The sequence below is a fragment of the Ceratotherium simum genome, chromosome 28 (genome assembly GCF_057802395.1).
Source record: "Ceratotherium simum simum isolate JZ-2026a chromosome 28, ASM5780239v1, whole genome shotgun sequence".
In the NCBI taxonomy this organism is placed as follows: domain Eukaryota; kingdom Metazoa; phylum Chordata; class Mammalia; order Perissodactyla; family Rhinocerotidae; genus Ceratotherium; species Ceratotherium simum.
Window position 1 is genome coordinate 35566902 of NC_141927.1, and position 17773 is coordinate 35584674.

Sequence of the window (17773 nt, forward strand, 5' to 3'; positions counted from 1 at the left end):
AGCATTTTAAGAAACTGCCAAACTGTTTCCCAAAGTGGTTGCACCATTTTACATTCTGTCCAGCTGTGTATGAGGGTTCCAATTTCTCTGCATCCTCTCCAACACTTGGTATGGTCAGCCTTTTTAATTTTAGCCATTCTAGTAGGTATGTAGTGGTATTTCATTGTGGTTTTAATTTGTATTTCTCTAGTTACTAATGATGTTGAGCATCTTTTCATGGGCTTATTTGCCATCCACATATCTTCTTTGGGGATGTGTCTGTTCAAATCTTTTGCCCAGTTTTTTTTTTTTTTTTTTGTGAGGAAGATCAGTCCTGTGCTAACATCTGCCAATCCTCCTCTTTTTGCTAAGGAAGACTGGCCCTGGGCTAACATCCGTGCCCATCTTCCTCCACTTTCCTCCACTTTATATGGGACACCGACACAGCATGGCTTGACAAGTGGTGCATCAGTGCGTGCCCAGGATCCAAACCGGTGAACTCCGGGCCGCCACAGCGGAGTGCGTGCACTTAACTGCTTGCGCCACCATGCGCCACCAGGCTGGCCCCTTTTGCCCAGTTTTTAATTAGGTTGTCTTCCTTCTTGAATTTTGGGAGTTCTTTATTCTGGATACAAGTCCTTTGTGAAATATGTACTTTGTAAATATTTTCTCCCAGTCTGCTTACTTTGGGTTTCATTTGTTCTGCTTTTTCTAGTTTCTTAAGGTAGCGGATGAGGTCATTGATTTGAGACCTTTTTTTCTTTTCTAACGCAGGCGTTGTAGTGCCATAAATTTTCCTCTTAAGAACTGCCTTTTATTGCATCCCACACATTTTGATATGTTGTGTCTTTATTTTCATTCATCTCAAAATAACTTCAAATATACTTTTTTTTCTTTGACTCACAAGTCATTTGTGACTTGCATTGTGACTGTTGCATCATGTATTTTGCTTGGTTTTCTGGTTATTATAGCTCACAGGATAAATCTGGTCCCTGTTACTCCATCTTGGCTAGAAGTGGAAGTAAGAACTTGGGATTTTAATGGCTGTATATCATTCCATCAAGTGGATTTGCCGTAGCTTGTCTTAGCTGTTTTCTAATTATTTGACATTTAGGTTGTTTCTAAGTTTTTGATATGCACTGATAACAGTGTAGTGTATATCTTAATACTTATACATTTTTTCCAGTTTAAGGATAAATTTCCAGTAGTGAGATTATTAGGTTGAAGGGTATAATCATTTTTATGGTTCTAGATAGAAATTGCAAATCAGTTTGTGTAATGCCGCTGACAGTATGAAGGTACCAATTTCAGCATAACCTTACCAGTGTTGGATGCTTTAATTTAAATTTTGTCTACTCTTTTGTAAGTATAAAATGATATATCAAGCTTGCTTTAATTTTTCATATTTTTGCTTTCAATTGGGTTGAATGTTAGTTCATGTAGTTTCATACAACTTTTAACAGAAAGTTTTGGTACTTTTACAAACTTAAAATTATGAGGAAAATTTCACAGTTTACCACTCCTGTTCATATTTACTATATTCTTTCACTAAAGAACAGGGAACAGATAAAAATTAATGTTAATTAATGATTTTTAAAAGTTATAATAAGACTTAAAATCCAGAAGCCATAAAAAATGAGGTTGATAAATTCAGCTACCTAAGAAAACCATGGTACCATAAGACAAATGACAAAATGGGGAAAATATTTACAACTCATATCACAGACAAAGCTAACCTCACTAATATATAAAGAGCTTTTAGAAAGTGAGAGGAAAAAAACCAATAGACCAATAAAAAAACAGTCAAAGGACTGAGCAGAAAAAGAAATACGTTTCCATAAACATGAAAAGTTGCTCAACTCATAGTATAAAAAAAGAAATTCAAATTGAAATTATACAAGGTATAATTTTTCACCTACCAGTTTGGAAAAACTGCAGAAGTTTGACTCTGAGTGAGGTTGTGAGGAATTTTTGTGTATTGCTGGCTGGCATGCTAAATTGTAACCACCACTCTGGTGGACAATTTGACAATGCCTTAAAAAAAATGAATTCATGTACCCTCTGATACAGCAATTCTACTTTTGGGAAATTATTCTATATATTCTGTATATATAGAATATAGAATATATGTTCTATACCTGCACCCATATAATATGACATATCTACAAGGTTATTACCTTGTACCTATTACATGGTACCTTGGTACCATTGCTTGTACCAAGCAATCCATGCTTGCAATGGAGTTTTGTATAGCTGTATAGAAAATGAGACAGTCCTCTATGTGTGGTTTGGGAAGATACATAGATAAGTGAAAAAAGTGATTTGCTAAATAGCGTTTATGGTATACTGTGCTGCCTTTTGTGTAAGAAAGGGTTGACAATAAAAACATTCTGTTTTTGCTTATATTTTCGTGAAGAAATACTATAAGGTTATATGAGAAACTAATAAAGGTGGTTATTTTTGGAAAGGCAGAAATGAGGTGGGCCGGAATGAAGTATGAACCAAGACTTCTCAGTGTATTTAATTTATATCAGTTTGACTAGTGAACAATGTGAAAATTAATGTAACACATTTATAATCACTAGGTATGTTCTAGTTAGTTAGTATGAGTTAACTTCTAATTTAACGATCATTAATATAAAATTCTTCTCTCTAGAAAAGAATACTGCATTGAGGGATGGACTTCTGGTATTCTTCTTCTTAATTGTTCCCCTTAGTGTATTGGCTGTTTTTGTCTTCCTGAAGAGACATCAGCTGCGGAAAAGCTACTGCAGAAAGAAGAGATCACAAACACATGAGTACTTAGATTTTTCTTTTAAATTCAGTTCAACTGATTTGTTTTAAATTAGTTAAAGTAGTTATTAATGATGATAGTCATAACATAGAGCCTGGTCTAAAAATGGCATTCTAAGTTATCTCTCTATTCTTTTCACATAATTTGCAGGGGTTAAAGGATAGTGGTGACTCAGCCACCCCTGATAATAATGAGGGGAAAGGATTATGGTGACCAGCCTGTGTGCTACTGAAGATGCCCCTTGGGGTTCATTTTGCTTGACGTTGATTTCTGATAGTGGGATCAGTAGAATTTTGGGCTACAATTTCTGATTTGGGCTTCTTAGAGATTAAAATATGGGATAAAGTTAAAAAATGTCAATGTTGAAAAATTTTCGTCCATGTCTATTTCAAGTATCAGTTCTCATAGAGGAAGAGTTTTTCAAATCTCAGTTTTGAAAAACAGATTTTGTGAATTATAAGCTTTTAAGAAATAAATTTTGATGGAAGAAAGAGTTGTCATAATTCAGACACCTGACATGTCTAGTCTATGTATTGGACTCTTGTACAACTATCTCTCAACTATCCCTTCTAATATGTTGGCATTAGAATGTAGCGTATATTAACATGGACCTTATAATCAGATCTAAGTTCAAGTTCCAGTTTGTCATTTGCTAGAATTATGAACTGGAATAATAAACTCTCTGAGCCTTGGTTTACTTCCTCTAAAATGGGTATAATAATATTACCTCTCTGTTAGGGTTGATGTGAGGATTAAATGAGGAACTATTAACAAATAAAACCCTTAGCACATTGCTGGCACAATGTAATTACTTAATAACTAGTTTTTATTATGATAGTGATTTCAAAATGTACATATCTTGCCTTGATTTCTCACTTCATTGCCCTGTGTCTCACTCACTACATAATATTTTCCTAGAGTTTCCTGGTGTTAGCTTTAATTTTTAACATATTCTAAAATAGATTTATCTTCCTATCCTTTCTTTCTCTTACTTCCTATCACACTTCAGGCTGACCGATCCAAGTAGACAGTTCCCCAGTCTACACCTCCAAACTTTCAGTTCTATAACTGTAGCTGTCTCCTCTACAACTCTACCCAGCTGACTGGCTGTCACTGCAGCAAGTCTAAAACTTAACTGATATCTTTCCAGCCAGCTTGTTTGCTCCTCCTGGACTCCCTAATTTTTAGAGTGATGACTTCAAGTTTTGTATATGTAGCTTAAGAATAGCTTTTACTCTTCTCTGATTTTAGGAAGACTTGAGGAGAAAAGTTCGAGAACACTGGCCTAATTGACCAAATTTCACAATTTCTTAGAATTTGAGTTTACTTAATTGTAAAGTGGGGTTAATAAAACTTCCTAGGACTGGAAGGATTAAAAACATGTGAAAGCTATTAAAAATGCTGTAAAATTTTAGCTGTCATCATCATCACCACTACCAAAGTCATTATTCTATATTTGGGAAAATGCAAGGTATGTGTAATATGTCATGAAGAAATGTTTTAATCTTTATTTAGCTCAAAAGTAATTGTATCTTTCAGATCAGATGGCCAAAATCAAGCAAAAGTTTCTAGACAGCCAGTGAGTGTTCCTCGGCATGTTTCTCCAGTGACGACTCCAAGAGACGTTGTAAGTTTAAAATGAAAAATTCTTTTTCTTTACTGTATTATGGTATCACATTTTTAAAGATTAAAAAAATAATTTTTACATAGATATAGAGATAACATAGATAATTTCTTAAGAATTTAGGAGTGTGGTCTATAGGTGGTCTCTTGGTTAGTGAGAGGAATACCAGTTGGGTTCCTGGCTCAGCAGAGACAAGAGAAGACATCTAGACGTTAAGAATGCCTTGCCTTGAAACCAAGATTGGGAAATGAGATTGGACCTATGCTATCGCTGTTTTTTCCTGTGACTGTTATCTTTCTGTTTTCAGTGCCTGACTTCCTTGGGCATATTACCAAATACCTGGTGCTGAGCTCCTGGAATAGGCCTAATTGTCTCAACAGTGGGACCAGTAATAACTATTCCTCTGAGTGTACTAGGGAGTATTGGAATAATGATATACTTTTTCTCATATGCATATATCCCTAAGAAATATATAAGATTATCTGTTTTTAAATTTTTTATGTTTTGTTTGCTGTTTTACACATATATCTGCAACCTGCCTTTTCCTTTAATATTGCTTTGTGATTTATCCCTGTTAATATATATAACTCTTGTTCATTCATTTTCACTGTTGATAATATGTTACATAAATACCACACAATTTTAAAATCCATTTTCCTATTACTGGATTCCAGTTTTTCATTACCATGAACAAGGCTGAGGTGAACATTCTATATAGTCTTCTCATGTGTGTATGTGAGTTCTAGGACTGTGCTGTCTCAAATACAGTAGTTACTATCTACATGTGGCTATTTAAATTTCATTTTAAATTAAATAAAATTAAGAATTCCATTCCTCATTCACATTTTACATGCTCAATAGATGACCTACGGCCACTGACTACTGTATTGGACAGCACAGACATAGAAAATTTCCATCATTGCAGAAAATTCTTTTAGAGAGCACTGATCTCGGGGCATGTAGGAATTAAATTGCTGAGTTGAAAGATATGTGACTATTTACTGGAAATTGCCAAATTGCTTTCCAAAGAGGTCACACGATTGGGTGATTGTATCGTCAGTGGCGTGTGAGCGTTCCTGTTGATCTACATCTTTGTCAACACTTGGTATTTTCAGATTTTAAAGTCTTTCCAATTATGTGGAGGTAAAATGATTAGATATCCTTCCTCATGTTTTAATATATTAAAGTATATATATGGAATCTCCCTATTCTGCTTTTCCTTTATAAAAAAGAAACAAAAAATTGTTATGCCCTTTTCCCCCTTAACCATATATCGTGGAGATTTTTCCATATCACTACATATACAGGATGATCACACAGTCCCTATGCATACAAGTTAGAAATTACATATATGCTGTTCTTCATCCTTGACATTTTTTTATTGTGTTAAAATATATGTGTCATAAAAGTTGCTATTTTAACCCTTTTTAAGTATACAATTCAGTGGCTTTAAGTGCATTCACAATATTGTGCAATCATCACCACTATCTAGTTCTAAAACTTTTTCATTACCCCAAACAGAAACTCTGTATCCATGAAGCAAAAACTCCCCATTTTCTCCCCTCCCCCAACTCCTAGCAACCACTATTATACTTTTTTAATTGAGATATAATTGACATATAACATTATATTAGTTTCAGGTGTACAACATAATGATTCAATATTTGTATATGTTGTGAAATGATCACCACAATAAGTTACAAATTTTTTTTTCTTGTGAGGAAAACTTTTAAGATTTACTCTCTTAGCAACTTTCAAATATACAATACAGTAGTTTTAACTATAGTCACCATGCTGTACATTATTGTTTATTTTATAACTGGAAGTTAGTACCTTTTAACTCCCTCCATCCATTTCACCCATCCCCTACCCCCACCTCTGGCAACCTCCAGTCTGTTCTCTGTATCTATGAGTTTTTTTTTTTTTTAAGATTCCACATATAAGTGAGATCATACAGTATTTGTCCTTCTCTGTTTGACTTATTTCACTTAGCATAATGTCCTCCAGGTCCATCCATGTTGTCACAATAGCAAGATTTCCTTCTTTTTTGTGGCTGAATAATATTCCCATTACACCCCCCCCCCCCATTTTCTTTATCCATTCATCCATCGATGGGCACTTAGGTTGCTTCCATTACTTGGCTATTGTAAATAATGGTGTAATGAACATGGGGGTGCATATGTGTTTTTAAGTTAGTGTTTTTGTTTTCTTTGGATAAATACCCAGAAGTGGAATTGCTGAATCATATGGCAGTTCTATTTTTAATTTATTTAATTTTTTTTTTGTGAGGAAGATCAGCCCTGAGCTAACATCTGATGCCAATCCTCCTCTTTTTTCTGAGGAAGATTGGCCCTGGGCTAACATTCGTGCCCATCTTCCTCTACTTTATATGGGATGCCGCCACAGCATGGCTCGACAAGCAGTACGTTGGTGCCCGCCCAGAATCTGAACCAGTGAACCCCGGGCTGCCACAGCGGAGCGCACACATTTAACTGCTTGCGCCACTGGGCCGGCCCCTATTTTTAATTTTTTGAGGCACCTCCATACTGTTTTCCATACTGGCTACAACAATTTACATTCTACCAAAAGTGCACAAGGATTCCCTTTTCTCCACATCCTTGCCAACACTTTATCTCTTGTCTTTTTGATAATAGCTGTTCTGAGAGGTGTCAGGTGATAGCTCATATGGTTTGATTTGCATTTCCTTGAAGATTAGTAATGTTGAGCACCTTTTCATGTACCTGTTGGCCATTTATATGTCTTCTTTGGGAAAATGTCTGTTCAGATCCTCTGCCTGTTTTTTAGTTGGATTGTTTTTTAGTTGGATTGTTTGTTTTTTTGTTATTGAGTTGTATGAGTTCTTTATAGATTTTGGATATTAACCCCTTATCAGATATATGATTTGCAAATATTTTATCCCGTTCCATAGGTTGCCTTCTTATTTTGTTGATGGTTTCATTTGCTGTGCAGAAGCATTTTAGTTTGATGTAGTCCCATTTGTCTATTTTTGCTTTTGTTGCCTTTGCTTTTGGTGTCAAACCCTGAAAATCATCGTCAAGACCAATGTCAAGGAGGTTACCACCTATATTTTTTCTGGTTTTATGGTTTCAAGTCTTACATTCAAGTCTTTAATCCATTTTGAGTTAATTTTTGTGTATGGTGCATGTGGCTGTCTAGTTTCCCCACCACCATTTATTGAAGAGACTGTCCTTTCCCTCATTGCATATTCTTGGCTCCTTTGTTGTAAATTAATTGACCATATATGTGTGGGTTTGTTTCTCAAGATTGCTTTGGCTATTTGTGATCTTTTTCTACTTTCTATCTCTGTGAATTTGCCTATTCTGGGTACCTCATACTAGTGGAATCATGCAATATTTATTCTTTTGTGTCTTCAAGGTTCATCCCTGTAGTAGCACGTATGAGAACTTTTTATGGCTGACTAATATTCCATCACATATACACACACACAACATTTTGTTTATTCATTCATCTGTTGGTGGGCACTTGGGTTTTTTCTACCTTTTGGGTAAAGCGATAGTGTTGCCATGCACATGTATGTACATGTACTTGTTTGAGTCTCTCTTTTCACTTCGAGTATATACCTAAGAGTGAAATTGTTATGTCATATAGTTATTATGTATTTAACTTTCTGAGGAACTACCAAATGGTTTTCCATAGTGGCTGCACCATTGTACATTTCTACCATGATCCTAATTTCTTCACATCTTTGCCAATACTTCTTATTTTCTGTTTTGTTTTGTTTTTAAAACAAAACTTTTTTTTTTATTGATGTTTTAATGGTTTCTAACATTGTGAAATTTTGGGTTGTACATTTTTGTTTGTCCATCACCATATATATGACTCCCTTCACCCCTTGTGCCCACCCCCCCACCCCCACTGCTCCTGGTAACCACAGTCCAGTTTTCTCTGTCCATGTGTTGGTTTATATTCCACATATGAGTGAGATCATACAGTGTTTGTCTTTCTCTTTCTGGCTTATTTCACTTAATATAATACGCTCCAGGCCCATCCATGTTGTTGCAAATGGGACGATTTTGTCTTTTTTTATGGCTGAGTAGTATTCCATTGTATATATATACCACATTTTCTTAGTCCAATCGTCAGTCGAGGGACACTTAGGTTGCTTCCACTTCTTGGCTATGGTGAATAATGCTGCAATGAACATAGGGGTGCATAAACCTCTTTGGATTGTTGATTTCAGGTTCGTTGGATAGATTCCCAGTAGTGGGATGGCTGGATCATAGGGCATCTCTATTTTTAATTCTTTGAAGAATCTCCATACCGTTTTCCATAGAGGCTGCACCAATTTGCATTCCCACCAGCTGTGTATGAGGGTTCCTGTTTCTCCACATCCTCTCCAACATTTGTTGTTTTTTGTCTTGGTGATTATAGCCATTCTAACGGGCGTGAGGTGGTATCTTAGTGTTGTTTTGATTTGCATTTCCCTGATGATTAGTGATGTTGAGCATCTTTTCATGTGCCTATTGGCCATCTGTATATCTTCCTTGGAGAAGTGTCTCTTCATTTCCTCTGCCCATTTTTTGATCGGGTTGTTTGTTTTTTTGTTGTTCAGTTGTGTGAGTTCTTTATATAATATGGAGATCAACCCCTTATCAGATGTATGTTTTGCAAATATTCTCTCCCAGCTGGTGAGTTGTCTGTTCATCTTGATTCTGGTTTCATTTGTCTTATAAAAGCTCTTTAATCTGATAAAGTCCCACTTGTAAAACAAAACATTTTATAGCCATCTTATTTATAGCCATCCTAGTGGATGTTAAGTGGTATCTCATTGAGGTTTTGATTTGCATTTCCTAATGATTGGTGATGTTGAGTATCTTTTCATGTGCTTATTGGCCATTTGTATATCCTCTCTGGAGAAATGTCTATTCAAGTTGTTTGCCCATGTTTTTTTTTTTGTGAGGAAGATCAGCCCTGAGCTAACATCCAATGCCAGTCCTCCTCTTTTTTTGCTGAGGAAGACTGGCCCTGAGGAAGATGCTCATCTTCCTCTACTTTATATGGGACGCTGCCACAGCATGGCTTGACAAGCGGTGCGTCGGTGCACGCCCAGGATCCGGACCTGCAAACCCTGGCCCGCTGAAGGGGAGCACGTGCAGTTAACTGCTGTGCCACCGGGCTGGCCCCCTTTGCCCATTTTTCAAATGGGCTGTTTGTCTTTTTGTTGTTCAGTTGTGGGAGTTCTTTACATATTCTGGATATTAACCCTTAATCAGATATAGGATTTGCAGATATTTTCTTCCATTCTATATGTTGTCTTTTCACTTTCTTGATAATGTCCTTTGATGCACAAAAATTTTTAATTTTGATGAAATCTAATTTATCTATTTTTTTGTTTTGTTGCTATGCTTTTGATATCATATTTAAGAATCCATTGTCAAATCCAAGGTCCTGAAGATTTAGTCGTATGTTTTCTTTTAAGAGTTTTGTGATTTTAATTCTTGTATTTAGGTTGTTGACCCATTTTGAGTTAATTTTTGTATATGGTATGAAATAGGGGTCCAACTTCATTCTTTTGCATGTGGAAATCCATTTGTGCTGACACTATTTTTGAAGAGACTATTCTTTTCCTGTTGAATGGGCTTGGCACCTTGTGGAAAATCAATCGGCCGTAGATGTGTAGGTTTATTTCTATACTCTCAATTCCATTTAACTGGTCTATATGTCCATCCGTATGCCAGGACTACACTATTGTGATTAGTGTAGCATTGTAATAAGTTTTGAAATTGCAAAGTGTGAATCCACCAACTTTGTTCCTCTTTTTCAAGATTGTTTTCGTTATTCAGGGCCCCTTATGATTCCATATGAATTTGAGAATCTGCTTTTCCATTTCTGCAAAAAAAGCTGTTGGAATTTTGGTAGGGATTGTGTTGAATCTGTAGATCACTTTGGGTTGTACTGACAAATCTTGACAATATTAAGTCTTTGAATCCGTGAACACTAGTTGTCTTTCCATTTATTTTGGTCTACTTTAATTTCTTTCAGCAATGTTTTGTAATTTGCAGTGTACAAGTCTTTCACTTTCTTGGTTAAGTTTATTTCTAGATATTTTATTCTTTTGGGTGCTATTATAAATGGAGTTGCTTTCTTAATTTCCTTTTCATATTGTTCATTGCTGGTGTATAGAAACAAAATTGATTTTTGCATGTTCATCTTATATCCTGCATTTCTGCTGAATTCATTCATTAGCTCTAGTAGCTTTCTTGTGGATTCTTTGGGATTTTCTATTTATATATAGGATCATGTTATCTGGAAATAGAGATAGTATTACTTCTTTCTTTCCAATTTGGATGCCTTTTATTATTTTTTTCTTGTCCAGTTGTTCTGGCTAGATCATCCGGTACCATGTTGCATAGCAGTGGTAAAAGCAAACATCTTGCATTATTTCTAATCTTAGGGGAAAAGCTTTCAGATTCCTTGGCGTAGTTAAAAATTTCCCCATGTTCTTCCGGTGACATCTTTCATATTGATTGTTAGAAGTCCTTAAAGAAGTCCTTGATAGCTGTTTTTAGGTTTTCAGTTGTCAGTAAAGTCCTTATGTATGAGATTGGGAAAAATAATCTCTCATCTCAAATCCGTTTTTTAAAATATTAGTACAGCAATATCGGATTTCTCTTTTTGTTTATTTACCTTATATCTTTTTACATGCAACTTTTCTTTGTTCTTATGTTGTCTTTTGTAAACAGAATATCTTGGATTAAAAATTAAAAAAATATTTGCCTTTTAACTGGAGACTTTAATCCATGTACATCGATTGCAATTATTAATATAGTTTTTCTACCATATTATTTTATGATTTCAGTTTTTTCCTGCTTTTTCTATTTCCTCTCCACACCACAAATCCTCTTGTATTCTTTTAGGTTGATTTAGTTTCCCCTTGCCCCAATTCATTTTCCTCCTCTGCTAGTCTTTAGACATATTGTTAGATAAATTAGATTTCAAATCTGCCTGGTTATTTGTGATAGTTTCTTTTAGCTTCATTATAAATACATATTTTTTTTGGTGAGGAGGGTTAGCCCTGAGCTAACATCTGCTGCCAGTCCTCCTCTTTTTGCTGAGGAAGATTGGCCCTGAGCTAACATCTTTGCCCATCTTCCTCCATTTTTTATATATATGGGACGCCTGCCGCAGCATGGCTTGATAAGCAGTGCATAGGTCCACGCCCAGGATCCGAACCTGCAAACCCCGGGTCGCCGAAGCAGAGCACATGAACTTAACTACTACACCACTGGGCCGGCCCCTTCATTATATTTTTAAAAGCATTTATTTCTTTAAACATATAAAAATACCTACTTTTTGTGCTTTATCTGATCATTTTAACATGTTCGGTCTCGGTGGGTTCTGTGGTTTGGCATTATTGCTGACTGTCTTGCGATAGCTTGTTTCTTAGTGTGCTTTGTGAATTGATTGTAAACTCATGTTCTTTGGAACTTCATATGGGGAAATTATTTCAGTCCTGAATTATAGTGAGTTCCTATAGAGAGTGTATATTTTTCTTGGCCAGATGCCTGTGGGCATGGTCAATCTTTGATGCCTTTGAACTAAAATTTTGTTGGTGTTTTTTGGGCCACACAAGTATTATGAACTCTGGCCCCTAAACCCTTGTGAGGATGGGTATGTGGTTAGAAATTCTCCATGGTGATCATTTTCTTTTATTCTCCTTCTACCAGTACCAAGGCCTATATAGTCAGTGTCCTCACTGTTCTTCCTTGGGACAGGTGTTTGTTTATCTAGTTAACTTGGTGAGGATATCGCCCTTTAGGGGTCTAGGCTTTATGGAGGGTCTTATCTTCAGCATTCCATCCAACTCAGGCCCCAGGTTTTGTCTTCTAGGTCTATATAACCTGCAAATGCATAATGTAGCCCACCAAGGATGGGAAGATATTCACAGGACAGATGCTGCTACATACTCTGGACTCTTTCATACTTTCTTATTGTTTTTGGTCTTTAAGCAAAAACACTTCCTAGCAACTCATCCAAGCATTTAAAAGTACATATTTAATATTTTAACCAGCATTTTAGGTGCTCTCTACTTAAAACATTTTGGTTCACTGTTTGTAATAAGCATGTACCCATTCTTTTTAATAACTGCATACCTTCCTATCTTATGGATTTACCATAAGTTAAAAAACAGGTTGTTTCAAATCTTGTTACCACAAAAAATGCAGCATCAAGCATCCTTGCACATAGGTCTCTGCATACATGTAAAAGAATATGTCAGGTAAATTCTAAGAAGTGGAGTTTAATTATTCCTTTAAAGTGCTGCTCCTGTGTCTGTTGGCCATCTGTATATCTTCTTTGGAGAAATGTCTGTTCAGGTCTTTTGCCTGTTTTTTAATTGGGTTGTTAGTTTTTTTGTTGTTGAGATGCATGAGTTCTTTATATATTTTGGAGATTAAGCCCTTATCAGATGTATGGTTTGCAAATATCTTCTCCCAATTGTTAGGTTGTCTTTTCTTTTTGTTGATGGTTTCCTTTGCTGTGCAGAAGCTTTTTAGTTTGATGTAGTCATTAAGTAGTAGATAATAACAACAATAAACAAACACATAGAGACAGAGATTGGATTGGTGGTTACCAGAGGGGAAGGGGGGAGGGAGGAGGGCGAAAGGGATAATTCGGCACATATGTGTGGTGATGGGTTGTAATTAGTATTTGGGTGGTGAACCTATGATGTAACCTATGCAGAAATAGAAGTATAATGATGTACACTTGAAATTTATACAATGTTATAAACCAATGTTACTGCAATAAACACAAAGTTCAAAAAAAAAAAGTGCTGCTCCTATGGCTTGGTGGAAAGGGATAGAGATTTTAGCATCCCTTCTCCATTTTCACAGTACAAGCAAATCACTGTCTGGAGCAAAAAATAGCAGGTGATAGACCACCTGTTCCACATTAGGACCCAGGGAGTGTTCAAGGTCTTCTCCTGCATATTCTGCCATTCACAGGGCTTTAGGAAATAGCAGTAGATAGTGGAGAACATCTTGGTCAAGATCACGTCATCAGTGATTTAGTAATTCCATCTGATCTTCCCTAACTTTTCCTAATGTAATGTGATATGTGAAAAATATTCTTACTTTTACTTTCTTATTTGAGGCCGTGTTATAGAGTCTCACTTTGTTGTAAAGCTTCATGTCAGCTACCTCATCAAGGAAGAATATCATGAATTCTAAGATCAAGGGTTGTAGATTAGTGGTATTTATAGTACCAGTTAGGTACTGTATAGGTTTGGCAATACATTTTTGGAAAATTTTATTTAATATATATTGACATAGGAAATATGTTACCTTTTAACTAATGTAGTTGATTAAGACCAAGATTATAATACTTAAGTGTTATTGAATTAAAAAATATAGCTTTTAAAGAATTAAGTATTCCACATTCAGTGGTAAAGATATGTTGAATAAGAAAAGTATTTTTAAATGTCAGCATTGTAAGTCAGTCATCTATTCACTGATTTTAAATGTATTGATTACTTTTATATGGGAAATAACAAACTGTATAGAAAATATATTTATGAGTGCATTGTGGTAACAACTTTTTTTTTCCTTTTTAGCCTATATGTGCAAACAGATTTCCAGTGCCAACTTATGCAGCCAGACAACCTCAGCAGTTCCCGTCAAGGTCTGAAGTGAATTAGCTTAGATTACTTGACCAGAATAAAACCCAGGGTTAATGTCCAATATTTTCCCTTGTATTTCAATTTAATTTAGGACAAAGTATTTATTGCCAACAGTTTAGATAGAGCACAAATTGCAGAAAAACTTATAAGAACTTTTATATAAGTTTTGTCATATTAGTGTAATCAAAATGAAATTTTAAAGAAACTTGAGCAAGACAATCAGCTGCTACTGCAGTCTTTGGTGTACGTAAGATTCAGAAGCAAGGGCCTTTAAAATAACCAGCAATGGGGAAACTAGAGGGGTTGGACCAGCCGTCCTGCTAGGAATAGCTAGAAAAGCTGGACAATATAGGAAAATATGTGTTTGAAGGCATCAGAAAACCACCAAGGAAATGAAGAGTTGTGGGGCAAAGGTCCAGGAGAAGGCAGTCTGGACATTATCCTAGCTTTGGGGGCCATTTCTGTCCTAGATGTGTCTGTCTATTCTGAATGTGAGAACTGAGAGGCTAGGAAGCTGAGGAGAGCTTTCCACAAACTCACAGGGCTGATGGGACGAAAATTGGAGCCCTGCCAGGGAGGAGGTACCTTGGAACATCCCAGGCTTTGTGTGGAGACCCAGGGACAAGGTTGAACTAGATCTTCAACTTATTTCTGCAGTTTTTTTATGTTTGGCCCCCAATCAAAAAAGCCAGATATACAAGGAAAGAAATTTTGACCAAAGCCAAGAAAAGCAATAGACCCTAGAAACAGACTCAGAGGGTATACAGTTAATAGAGTTATCAAACATGGACTTTAAAATGACTGTGATAATTATGTCATGGAATTAATAGTCAAGATTGAGAATTTCAGCACAGAACTACAAACTTTAAAAAAAGAATCAAATGGAAGTTCTAGAACTGAAAAACACAAGAACTGAAATTAAAAACTCAATGGATAGGTTTAAAATCAGCAAGAAAGAGGAAAATTTATTACTATATTTTGCATCACGTAAAATTTATCTCACCCTCCTACCCCCCATAAGTCCTTAAATTACAATTGAATTGCAACACTGAGGAGTGTCCTTATGTATAATCTTTATTATGCAATAAGAGGGCATTGAAATCCAACTAAGCATCAAGAGAAGAGTATATAAATAGTGAGACAGATATTTACCAGGTAATGTTCTAGTGTATTATTGGAGTTACAGGTATACTAGAATTGGATGGAGAGGTTAAGGAAGATTAAAGTATGAGGATTGAGAAGGACAGGTGTAGAAGTCATAGCAGGTTTAATGCTCAGAGTGGAGATTATGCTTGAGAGAGCTGGAATTTCAGCCCTATGTATATATGTAAGGTTTACACTTAGCAGTAATTTGCTGCCCTTAAATGCTAACAGCATAAGAGGTGCTTAATCCACATAATGTCCTCACTTGTCTTTTATAATTTGTCTTTTCAATTTCATGTGCTATTCTTGTTAAAAACATATAAACCAGAACCTTCATACAACATTGTTGATTATAGAATAGCATTAATTTAAGGTAGTTACTACATTTTAGACTTTGATTGGAGTCCTTTAACTATTGCATATCAGATTAATAATAATATCAGACTATAATGTACCCTTAAGAATTGTCAGTGATGTTAAGGATGGTGTTATATTGGGCTTGTAATGAGTGTAACATTATTTCATTCAGTTGAAACACAGGATTAACTGTCTTTTTTGCCCTCACAGGCCACCTCCACCACAACCGAAAGTGTCATCTCAGGGAAATTTAATTCCTGCTCGTCCTGCTCCTGCACCTCCTTTATATAGCACCGTCACTTGATTTTTTTTACTTTCCTTTTGCAGATATCTTCAGGGAACTGAGCTAATACTTTTTTTTCCTGATATTTTCTTGAAAAGCCTTTCTTCCTGCTGCAATATGAATGAGAACAAAATACTGCAGAACAAACTTTATTGACACAGAAAAACAGAAATCGAGTAGTAGGAATTGAGAAATATAAGAAATGTGGTAAAGCCAAGGAATTTAGAATGACATTTCCATTTCCATCCCTGAATAAGTCTTATTCAGTCATCTGTGAGGTTAATGCACCTAACATGGATTCTGTTATTTTGAACATGTTATTGTAATGATTCTCAAATAAATTGTATTTGTTTAAGTTTTGCCATTATGTGCTTAAATGTAATTCTGAATTTTGACCTTAGTTATCATTAATGTAGTTTCTGGTTGAACATGTGATAATCTAATACCTATGAAAACTGACTAATTAGCTACCAATAATGTCTAATGTTTTTCATCTTGCATGGACTAATAATCATCATATGCTAGAATCTTGTCTGTCCCATTCACTACATGAATAAAGGAATATTTTGTCTTCACAAGAGTGCACGAAACCCACAATTGAGATATCATAATATTATTTTGAAAGTACAAAGTATACTAAAAGTGTGTGTGTGTATTCACACACAGTTATCTTCCATTTTATGATTATTCTATGGATAAATGATTCTATGGATCTATCTATGGATAAGGAGTATTAGAAAATTTAATTTAATAGTAGAATTTCTATTATGAATCATGTTAAAGCATGACATCCTTTTACAATAGCATTATTTTAAATAAATTATAAACTTTAAGGTACGAAGTATTTAATAGAGCTAATCAGATATGCTGTTGATTAGTGGCTATAATAAAGCAGGAGCAATTATAATATCTTCAATCAACTGAGCTGTCATAAAACCACTTGAGAATTTCATGAGCACTTTAAAATCTGAAACTTCAAAGCTTGCTGTTAATATGATTTAGAATGTTTACATTTTCTAAGGTGTGCTGGATCATGTCTCTGTTGACACTAATACTTTCAAAGAAATTAGGCTGGAGAAAGGAAGAAAAGGTTTTCTTAGATAAATGTAAAAAAGTTAGTGTCGTGTCTGTGAGTTACCATCCCAGCTGTGTTAAAAAATGAATTTTTACTGTGGAAGAAATGTATGGATGGTAAAATTTTAAACACTTAAAAATTTTTCATAACCTTTCATAATAAAGTTTAATATACGTTTATTAACTGAATTTCATTAGTTTTTCAAAAAATTTTTGATTTGTGTATATATACATATACAAATATAATATTTACAATAAATAAAATAGTTGAAATTCTGTTTTGTGTTGCCCAGTAACTTCCTAAATACTCAGCTGTTTATGACTTTCTTAATGAAAACATTATACTGGTTTTAGATAAAACTCCTAGTCAAACTTTTACAGATATTATCTCACTAGTTTTTCAGACTTCTGCCAAATTGTGCACAATGGCTTTTTGTTATTAAAGGTAAACAGATTAGTTTTTTTTTTTTTTTCACGGTTTGACTTCATTTTATTTTTTATTTTATTATTGTTATTTTTTTTTTGTGAGGAGATCAGCCCTGTGCTAACATCTGCCAATCCTCCTCTTTTTTTTTTTTTTTGGCTGAGGAAGACTGGCCCTGGGCTAACATCTGTGCCCATCTTGCTTCACTTTATATGGGATGCTGCCACAGCATGGCGTGCCAAGCAGTGCGTTGGTGCAGCGCCTGGGATCGGAACCGGCGAACCCCGGGCCACTGCAGCGGAGTGCGAGCACTTAACCGCTTGCGCCACCGGATTGGCCCCCTAAACAGATTAGTTTTGAAGAGAGATACTTCAGTTCTCTGAAGATGGTACATTATTTTAACAATAAGGTATATATTAAAAATTGTAAACAAT

General features: G+C 35.3%; 1 protein-coding gene across 1 annotated transcript in view; it reads left to right on the plus strand.

Moving 5' to 3' along the window:
• ADAM9 (ADAM metallopeptidase domain 9) overlaps positions 1–17104 on the plus strand; it is a 155055-nt gene extending 137951 nt beyond the window's left edge. Inside the window, exons 19-22 of the mRNA XM_004428881.3 lie at positions 2636–2777; positions 4313–4400; positions 13993–14060; positions 15769–17104. Coding sequence (XP_004428938.1) covers positions 2636–2777; positions 4313–4400; positions 13993–14060; positions 15769–15862 — 392 coding nt within the window. The 3' untranslated portion in view covers positions 15863–17104. The remainder of the gene's footprint in view (positions 1–2635; positions 2778–4312; positions 4401–13992; positions 14061–15768) is intronic.
• Positions 17105–17773: the final 669 nt, after the last annotated feature.